This window comes from Salvia hispanica, chromosome 4, assembly GCF_023119035.1.
Source record: "Salvia hispanica cultivar TCC Black 2014 chromosome 4, UniMelb_Shisp_WGS_1.0, whole genome shotgun sequence".
In the NCBI taxonomy this organism is placed as follows: domain Eukaryota; kingdom Viridiplantae; phylum Streptophyta; class Magnoliopsida; order Lamiales; family Lamiaceae; genus Salvia; species Salvia hispanica.
Window position 1 is genome coordinate 55,316,132 of NC_062968.1, and position 10,760 is coordinate 55,326,891.

General features: G+C 43.0%; 2 protein-coding genes across 2 annotated transcripts; one reads left to right on the forward strand and one right to left on the reverse strand.

Annotated features, from left to right (window-relative positions):
• The first annotated feature begins 235 nt into the window (after positions 1-235).
• Positions 236-2,070, forward strand: LOC125221437 (putative F-box protein At3g21120). The gene is made up of 2 exons (XM_048123557.1): positions 236-1,250; positions 1,922-2,070. Exons 1-2 carry the CDS (start codon positions 236-238, stop codon positions 2,068-2,070), a joined length of 1,164 nt encoding a protein of 387 aa, XP_047979514.1.
• A 738-nt stretch (positions 2,071-2,808) lies between these two features.
• Positions 2,809-6,831, reverse strand: LOC125218068 (putative disease resistance protein At1g50180). Its single transcript, XM_048119664.1, has 3 exons — positions 5,794-6,831; positions 3,899-5,708; positions 2,809-3,085 (listed from the first exon to the last, which is right to left on the reverse strand). Exons 1-2 carry the CDS (start codon positions 6,818-6,820, stop codon positions 3,910-3,912), a joined length of 2,826 nt encoding a protein of 941 aa, XP_047975621.1. The 5' UTR covers positions 6,821-6,831; the 3' UTR covers positions 2,809-3,085; positions 3,899-3,909.
• Between the last annotated feature and the right edge of the window lie 3,929 nt (positions 6,832-10,760).

Below are 10,760 nucleotides of genomic sequence, written 5' to 3' on the forward strand. Positions count from 1 at the left end.
TATGTACGAGTACGACGACCTTTGCATTAATTTTTAATATACTACTAATATTGTGATAGAATTGATAAAATCATTTAATTAATTAGGATAGTTTCCATCATTAACCCTAAACAATAAATAAATAAATAAATACTACTCCAAATAGAATTAGTGAAACATAAAATTCCCTCATCCCCTATCTATATAAACTGATCAATTCCATAAAAAATCAACCATAAAAGCAAACACACATATGATGGATTCCAATCTCCTCAACCACGACGTTGTAACAGAAATCCTCTTGCACTTGCCATTCACATCCCTCTTGAGATTCCGAAGCTTCTGCAAATCATGGCGCGATCACATCGATTCTAAACCTTTCAGAAAATCGCACATTCACCACCATGCCCACGACGACGACGACGACAATACGCTACTCGTGCAGTTCAGTTTCCGAGAAGACGGAGTTTCGGAAGTGTCAATGTTCAACGGCAAGCTGCACAACAACTCCCTGCCAGCTTCCCAGGAAATCTCGGACTACTACCACACCACGGACATTGCTGTCTGTCACGCTCAAATCGCCGGCCCTTCCAACGGCCTTATCTGCGCCTACTACACCGATCCCGACGCACCCGTGGCCGTATGCAACCCTAGTTTAGGCCTCATCGCTATCTTGCCATTGCCACCAAACCCTAGCTCAAAGTCCCTTGAGCCAAATCACCATCGCGCGTTGTCTCGTGACTTTGCCATTTGGTTCGACGAGGTCGCACAAGATTACATAGTTGTGCAGCTGTTGTCGTGCCATATAAACGGCCTCAACGAAATCGGCTTACACTTGCACGCTTCGGTATACTCAAGAGCCACGAATTCTTGGAGGGGGCTGAGCATTGTTGATCTTGGCTTGGGTGATTTCATCCCTATAAGTTCACGGAGCAAGAACAGCGCCTTCGCGCACTGGCTGGCGATAGACGATGAGGGGATTGAGTTGATCTTGTCGTTCGACTTTAGGAACGAGGGCTTCCGTGTCGTGGAGATACCGGATTTGGGGATTTCGGAGATGTATAGGGATAGGAAGATATTTGCGGAGGGTGATGACTCTTTTCTTGTGTTTTTTTCCGGGGACGGGGAAGGAGGGACTGATTGGTTGGACATATTTTGGTTGAGGATTGAAGGGAGCATGGTGGAATGGAATCACATGAAGAGGGTTGGACCGTTTGATGGGCTTGTCATAGCCAAGGCTTTGTGTGAGAGGGGTTGTGTTGTTTTGCAGTGTAAGAAAAATGGGCTTTTGCTACTTTATAATTATTGTGATGAAAAATATGTTAGATGTTTCGAGATGAAGAGGGATGTGCCAGAGATTTTTGAGTATAGGGGAAACTTTGTTTTACCTTAGGAGTAGAGAAGTACTACTAGCTAGTGTGTGATTTTCTTTCTTAACTTTATTATGTTAACTTTAAATAGTATTTATCTCAAGTCATTTACTACTACTATTAAATCTTTTGGTTTATGTGATGAGATTTTGTTAGCTTTTATTTGCTTATGTATGGTGTCGCACAAAATATAGACTAGTTAGGATTTATAGCTTTAATTAAAATACATTCTTGTGCAAATAATAACATCACCTGGCGAGGAGATACGTTCGGCATTTCTCGCTGTAGCCTTTTTTAGGATTGGGGCTAGAGAAGAAGGAGACGTGAAGTGCACTCGAAAAGCTGATTGAACAACTTGCACAAGATGAAGAACGGGATTTGATTCTCAAAGAGCATCAGATCACGCTGTTGGCTGTTGATCATTCAGTCCATTTGTAAGATTGGATTAATATGATGTGACACAAACTTGTGAATCAGTTGGATGATGAAACAACCATCTAGAAGAAGCATTCATATGAACTGAGATCGAGTAAGAGTATCAGGCATATCATTGTAACATCTTCTTGCTTCAGCTTCAATTGTGGCTATAGCGGTGGGCATACATTTGAACATTGTTGAGAGGGTTATTTTCATGAAGCAAAAGGTGCATATGGCACATCTTGTGGTGTTCCAACTTCCATGGTCTTTAGATGTTCCTTATCGTGATGATAAGGACCTATAGCGGTCACAAGTTTTCGGGTTCAAATCGTGTAACTGTGGTGGACTTCGTGTATCGAGCATTTTGGAGGTATACTGGATAGTCCAACAAGTTCTACTTCCAAGTTGGAACATAGTACCTCCAATTTGGAAGCAAAACTGGCTGAACTCTCCGGTACACATCCAAAATGCTCAATACACAGTCCATTGACAGTTGCGTGATCTAAACCTGAAAGCTTATGAACCTGTGTGATCGCTATTGGTCCTTATCATCACGATAAGGAACATCTGAAGCCCATGGAACACCACAAGTTGCGCCATGTGCACCTTCTACTTCACGAAAATAACCCTCCCGACAATGTTCAAAATTCAAATGTATGCCACCGCTATAGCCACAGTTGAAGTTGAAGCAAGAGGATGTTACACTGATCTACCTGATACTCTTACCAGATGGCAGTTCGCACATATGCTTCTTCTGGATGGTTGTTTCATCATCCAACTAATTCGCATGTTTGCGTCACGTTGATCCAATCTTACAAATGGAATGGATGATCAACAACCTACATCGTGTTTTGATGCTCCTTGAGAATCAAGTCCAGTTCTTCGTGTTGTGCAAGTTGTACAATCTTATTTCAACCTCATAACATATAATACTATTAATTCAATAAAATGGAAAAAATAGTGAATGTAAATTTCAAACTGTGCTTATTCACATTCAGATTAATTTTTTTTTTTTTCATTTTTCGAGATCAAACTTACCCTATAGAGAAATATTGGCATTGCATTATTATATTCCTAAATACTCCATTTCATAATACACTATTCACATCATACATAGAATACTACATTTCATAATACACTATTCACCTCATACATAATATACTACATTTCATAATACACTATTCACCTCATACATAATATACTACATTTCATAATACACTATTCAACTCAACTCAACTCAAAGACTAGACTTCATTAGCAAATGTTATTTTGCACTCCTATATGAGAGCTGTTCTCACTTCAAAAGAGGGATGTTCATCCTGTAATTAAATCAACAATAAGATGGAAATATCAAATACAGTAAAAAATAATGGGATTCGATCTAAAATATGACAAATTAACCCAATGCCTCTGTAACAACTCTTAAGTTGCATCAAAAAATATTTTACTTGAAGGATATATAGTATTTACTACTCCCTCCGTCTCGGCTAAGATGACACATTGCTTAGCCGGCACGGAATTTTAGGAGTTATTGGTTAAAGTGTTTAATTGGAGAGAGAGAAGGTGGATGTAAGTATTAAAGTAAAGAGATAAAGAAAGATGTATATTTTAATAGGAGTGAGAAAAAGTGGATGAGTGTATTAATTGGAGAGAGAAAGTTACCAAAAAAGAAAATGTGTCATCTTGGGACAAACTAAAAAGGAAAACGTGTCATCTTAAGCGGGACGGAGGGAGTAGTATTTTACAAGCTAGAAGAATGAACAAAAAATCTTCTTTTGTGTCTTGAGAATACAAATATGTGTGTGTGTGTGTGTTGTAACTAAACTTGAGGGAATCAAATGTAGGAGGTCTGACACTTATAAAACTCAAACTACAAGAAATTTTGTACTAATACAAGTTAATTATCTAGGCATATATCGTCTACGTTTCTTATAGCACGATATAAGATCTGATTCTGAAATAATCTTATGTAATCATTTCAGTGTTTTTTTAACCATATTCATCTTTAGATATATACTAGTTAAAGATGAGAATTAGAAATGACAAGCATGACAGAATAAACTCTAATCACCAAAACAGAACCAACAATATTACAAAAGAAATGCTGAAAACTTAAATAGATAAGTGAATACCTGAGTGGTGGCTAATTTATGATAATTGAAGGGACATGACGAACTTTGTGAAAATCCACACCCCCTTGACCTGATCCCCAAACCCTTTTCCTCAATCCTGGCACACCATAAATCACCAATTTTTGAAGAGTTTGAATGCTACTAAATCCTTCTGGAACCTTCCAGAAACGAGGACAACGACCAATAATTATTTCAGTAACAAGGGGCATGGCTCCTGGCTCCACTATCCACTCCCTCCAGTTTGGTAATCTATTTAGAGAAACCTTCTTGAGCAAAGGAAAACTGAATGCAGGACATGTCATCTTCTTCCCAAGAAATGATCTTGGCCCTAAATACAATTCTCTTAAAGAGGGAAGCTTTCCAAGAATCCCCATTGGATCATGCTCGATCTCGCAATCTAACAGTGATAACTTCACAATTTTTGAAGTCACAATGTCGCTTATGCACTCTTCTAGAAGGTTCCCTAACTTGACACAGATTCTCAAGGCATAAAGATTGGGACATGTGAATGCTTGCTTAAACTTCATCAACCCTTCTTCATTTGAAGTGAATTCACAGCCCTGTTTCATTGAAAACGTACAGTATGATAGCTTGTTCCACTTGGTGGCGATGGCATTCGTCAGAGCTGATAAGCTTTCATTGTCGCATACTGATGCTGATAAACGTCGTAGATTATTCGTACTTGTAATATGTTTCAATTCGTGCACTGAACTATCATAGCCTATTAGGCTCTCCAGCTCATCAACACAATCATCCAATTTCAATTGGTAATTTCCAACTTTTTCCATGTCATAGAGAGGAAGGAGCAAATGTTTTAATCTGGACATCTTGCTCAACACATTTGGAATTCGAACATTCCTAGACAGATATAAATCAAGGGTATCTAAGTAGGTCAAATTGCTTATAGAAGAGGGCAGGCTATCAAGTTCACATTCTCGCAGACGCAAATATCTAAGGTGAACAAGATCAGTGATTCCCTTAGGTAACCTTTTGTCCACAAATTTGAACCTCAAGATAACTAGACCTCTAAGCAACTTGAATTTCCGAAAGTCAACTATACATTGTGGGGGGAATTCAATAGTTTTCTTTTCAATATCACAAAGTATTTCAAGAGATCTAAGAAGCTTGCTACTATCATTTGCACAAGTGACAGTAAGCTCATCACGCTCTACCTGAACCTCTGTTTTGAAATGGATAGTCAAATGTCGTGTCTTTGCACGAGACAGAGCTTCCTGTAGTGAAGTACTAAACTTCCCACCTTGATAATCCAAGACTTGTACACCAAATTCCTCCTTTTCCCCCATTGATAAACATAGCTCTCTTACCACATCATGAAGTTTGCATGTCTTAAACTTCTGCTTGGGTATAACATCCTCAGTTTCAACTTGAACAATACACCTCGAAGCCAACTCACTTAAGTAGAGCTCTGCAGTGTCGGTTAAAGTTACACCATTTTCTTTAACATTCTCATCAGAAATCAGGCCTTGTGCTATCCACATCCTATATAGATCAGGAGCATATATGGTTTCATCCTCTTTAAGTCTACCCAAATAAAGAAAACACGGCTTCAAACAATAAGGTAGATCTTGATAACTCAGATTCAGCACTCCATCAATCTGATTTTCCTCTCCACCATGCCCCACACCTCTATATATAGATGCATTGATATTTTCATTCACCAACTCCCACTCTCCCACACAAGTTTTCTTACTCAAGACCCCTCCGAGTAAAGAAATTGCTAACGGCAAAAAACCACATTTTCGAACCATTTCTTTCCCAATTGTTATGACATTTTCTTGCAATGCAAATTCTGTATTGAAATCATGAATCTAAATCAACTAAAAGCATATAATGAGAATGATGAATTGAAGATACACGTTGAATCAGTGATGTACCTGGAATTTTCTTGTGTGGAAATGTTTTCTTTTTCAGTAATTCCCATGAATCCTCCAAATTAAGCAGGCCAAGCTCCACAGAGAATCCAATCTCTGCTACACTCTGTTTGCGCGTGGTCACCAAAATCTTGGTCTTCAAATTCTGAACAAGAAAGGCATGCTTGAGTCCATCCCAGTGACAAATTTCCCAAAGATCATCAAGCACAATCATGCATCGCTTCCCTCTCTGAATTTCACACAATTTCTCCACTAACTGTGTGTCGCACAGACTCGAAACGCCCTCCCCTTCCTGTGGATCTAGCTGCTTCATAGCATCCTCCAAAACCGATCGAATTTCACACTTCTGAGTAATGCAAACCCATGCGAAGGAATCAAATCGACCATTTCCAGCCTCAATCATGTGATTGTACACCTTTTTGGCAATGGTTGTCTTGCCTATACCGCCCATTCCCCACACCGAAATCACTCGATGCTCGTCGTCGTGGAGCAGGATCGAAACTAGCCTCTTCAGATCATCCTCTTTCCCAACAAAGCAATCTTCAATTTCGAAACTGGGGAAGGTCTTCCTCGCCCAATTTCGGATGCCTGCGGCGGAGCTCCCATCTCCGTCGACGATTCTACTTATGCCGTAAGCATTCATATCGCCGGAGACTCTAGCGAGCTCCGATTTGATGTACGAGATCTCCGAGCCTAGGCGGTGGAGCGAGAAGCAGAGGCGCAAAAACCTAAACCTGCGGAGGAATAGTTTAAAGCCGCGGCGGCGGCGTCCATCGGCTGAGATTCTGACGGCGTATTCTAAGATGACGCCTTCAGCTCTGTACGAGAGATCTCTGATCTGTGAGAGCCAATTCCGCACGGTTTCGCATTTGTGATGCCGTCTGTCGGCGTCTCTGAGGAGACACTTGATCTCTTTGAGCTGCGTTTGAAGCGCCTTCACCTTCCCGCCAACGCCGACTAACAGCCTGCCTTCTTCTACCAGCAGATCTCGTAGTGTTTCTAGAGCTACGGCCACGATTGCTTCCGCCATTGTTGATCCAGTTTGAGAATTTGAAATGGAATAGTAGAAGATAATTAGGTGGACAGTGTACTCTTCTACGTGGACTCCCTCCGTCCACGAATAAAAGACTCTTTTTTTTCATCCGTTCGAATAATAGTCCCAGTTCATTTTTTACTATAAACTGTAATTGGATCTCAGAGCATCCACAATGGCAAATAGGTCAGTCATAGGTCAGCCATTATCTCCCCTGCCACGTCAGCAACACTCAAAAAACCCCCTGCCACATCAGATTTAGGCCAGCCATAGGCCAGCCGCAATAAAAATAATTCAAAATACACTACATTTACGGAATTAAAATACGGAATTAAATGTACGACACATATACGGGAAAATTCATTAAATACATTTAAAAAAAGTTACATAGATTAAAAACAAATTACAAAAATGATAAAGAAAAAAAACTATCGCCGAGTCCTCCGTGCCCACAACTCTTCAATTATATCCTTCTGGAGTTGAATATGAGCTTCAACTTGGCGCATGTTGGCAAATTCCTTGAGGCGGCCGGCTTCATCGAGAGGTACCCCATGTCGTACACTAGGGGTGGCCGTTCCGTGGCTTGGACCGGCTTCATCGTCACCGACCCAACTAGTCGGCTTGTACGCCTTCGTCTTCGACAATCATGTTGTGCATGATAATGCAGGCGTACATTATTTCGGAAACGCATCCGACATCCCACAAACGCGTGGGACCCTTAATTGCCGCCCATCGAGACCGGAGCACACCAAATGCGCGCTCCACGTCCTTGCGCGCCGACTCCCGTCGTTGCGCAAAGTAGGCCTTCCTTTCATCGCTTGTTTGTCGGATCGTCTTCCCAAAGACCGGCCACCGAGGGTATATCCCATCCGCTAAGTAGTAGCCCATATCATGTCGGTTGTCGTTGGCCACAAAAGAGACGGCTGGACCGACGCCCTGGACCGATGTGGAGGTACTCATCCCACATGTCTGCCGTGCCTCCGTAGGCCAACTGCCTGATTGCCGCCGTGCACTTTTGAATAGGTGTGTGGCCGGGTCTGCCAGCCCGCATCGTGCCTGAAGCGGAAACACATATAGCGACGCTCCAATGCGTCAACGATGCGCATAAACAACTCCCTACGCATTCGAAAACGCCGCCAAAACATGTTGGCGGGAAAGCGCGGGTGCTCTGAAAAGTAGTCGTCGTACAGCCGCTGGTGTGCAGCAACGTGATCCCGCTCAATCACTGCTCGGTGGTGGATAACCGGCGGAGGGCGAGGTATCCCCTGCTGTTCCACCATACGCATGTACCGCTCCATCCCGCGGTCCATGTAGGCATTCATGGCCTCGTTCATCCTCCGCTCGTACTCCTCAGCATCACAACCACTACCGCCACCATCACCGCTACTACCCGCGTTACTCATCGCTAGAAAATGCTCTTGTACAGAAAGTTAGAGAGAGAAAACTCGTTAAAACAAGTGGTGCAAATGAAAATGAAACGAAAATCGCGTTTATATAGGATTTAAAAAAAAAAAAAAAAATCGGCGGGGGCGATGGGTGAGATCCGCCCCTGCGCGGCTCAGCTGCGCCCGCTTAATGGCCGAATCGAGGCGGAGCGACCTTGTAAAATGGAAGGGAGGAAATGCCGGGAACTCCCTCGACATCCGGGGGAAGTCGCGAGATCCACCATTGCTGCCGCGCTTCTCAATCCGCCCGTTTAACAGTTCGATCAGCGCTTTTTCACCACCAGCGGGCCGCACCCGCCGGGCACTTCTCGGAGTCCTTCGGCAACAAGAAGCACTCCCGGGGAAGGTGAACTCCTTATACTTCCCCTCCAAGAGGAACCGGCTACATGACTATCCTCCCCAAGGCGTCCTCCTGGTCCCACCGCCCACTTCTTGAAGGAATGACGGAGGCTGCCTTGGCGCAGTACAAGTCGGGTGAATGCGGTCCGCCGCCGGCATACGGGTGCGCTCCCACCCCTTCCGGACCTCCTCGTTGTTGAAGTCCTTCCCCTGCAAGGCGTGCCTCCTAGCGGCGGCTTCCGATCTCCGCCCACATGTTGACGACCACGGCTGGTTGTTCGCAACTGGGCGGATTGCCGTACACCGACCGACCACCCCTTGGCAAGCCGCTTTGCTCCTTTATCCTCCACCCACTTCCTCCGGGTGGGGGTGTCGTCAACAGCGGGAAGGCGATGACTCGCCGAACACCGCCTTCCCCTTACCCCTCGTCTTCTTCTTCGCGGCGCGGGGCTCCGCTCTCGGCCGGACCTGAGTATCTGGATCATCGAGATCGATCCCCTATATCATGCAACGACAGAAGGTCGGTCGCGCGGTGAAGCTGCGTCTCCGCCGGGTCGAGCCGTGTGAGACGGCCGGGCCAAAAACTGCGAGGGCCGAGGAACCGCGTCCCTCCCGGTAAGGACCCCTCAGACCCCCGCATACCGGATACATACCGTACGCCCGCCGTCCTCGTCCCGCCCGCACATCATCCCCATCATCCGGCCGTCGCATTCGGGGGCATACCCCCATCCGGCAAGCTGACGCTTCGTCAAGCCCCTCGCCCGCTGCTACTCCCGCCGCCTGCCATCCCCACGCATACCCCTAAAGATCCCACCGACATACCCTCCCGGCGCACCAGCCATCATCCCCATCATCTGATTCCAAGGGATGTTAAATCCCGGGGCCCATCTCGCTCCCCATCCAGATCCCAGCCCAGGTACCGTGCCAGAGTGCTGAGATCCACTCGTCACTGCCATTTGGACTCGTTGTTGTGATCCATCGCTCGATTGCTCTTGTACAGAAAGTTAGAGAGAGAGAAAACTCGTTAAAACAAGTGGTGCAAATGAAAATGAAACGAAAATCGCGTTTATATAGGTTTTTAAAAAAAAAAAAAAAAAAAAAAAAAAAAAATGCGGCTGGCCGATCGCTAGCCGATTTGGCCTCCGCAATGGCGGCCGGCGCATCGGCCCGGCGACGAGCGATCGGCCGGCCACGCCGATGCGCTCGCCGATTTCGCGCTGAGCCGATTGCAATGGTTCGCCGACCATTGCGGATGCTCTCATATTCGACTAACTCATTTAAATCACATTTCATTTAAAACTATTCCCTTCGTTCCATAATAGTAGAAACATTTTTTTCGAAGATTAAGAAAAGTTGGTTAAATAAAAGAAGAATAAAATAAGAAATGAAAAAGGTAAAGAGGTGAAGAGAGAGAAAAGTAAATAAGAAGAAATGTGTTGACTTTTACTAAAAGAGAATGACTCCACTACTATGAAACGGGGAAAATATGTAATTAGTACAATAAAAAATTAATTAGTAAAATAAAAGAAATAGATAAACTATGAGAAAAAAAAATTGAAAGTATTTTCTTAAAAAAATAAGATAATTTTTGTGGACACAAAATAAATACACTAATTTTTGTAATAAATTGATTGTTTTAAAAACTTAGTTTGTTAAACATGAGCGTTGTTATCAATAAAATAAATTGCTTTTATAAATAAAATGGATAATTGTTATTTATATTAACTTTTAGTTGAATTTTAGTTAGTGTTACAATTTTTAAAATAGAAATAAAATTGTTGTTATTCGTGTGTAACTACGAACTCGAGTCCTAGTCAAATTTGACAAGTGTAGTATTTGTGTGAGACTTTAAAATGTTCAAAAGACCCTCAATTTTATTCCTCCAGTTGAGAGTTTTGCAATTTGCATATACTTCATCTTGGAAATATATATTCATTAAAGTAGAAACAAAATAGATTGGCAATTGTTCTACAAAATACATGGATACACAACCTTATTTTCTGTATTTTTTTAAATTTTATTCTCTTTTGTTTTTGGTGGAGCCTTATGAGGAGGATTCTAGATAAGAAGATATTTAATTTATTGGTCATGGTGGGATCACGCAAAGATAATACTTGTTGAGGTATGCTGTCGGTGTATTAATGTCTTGAATT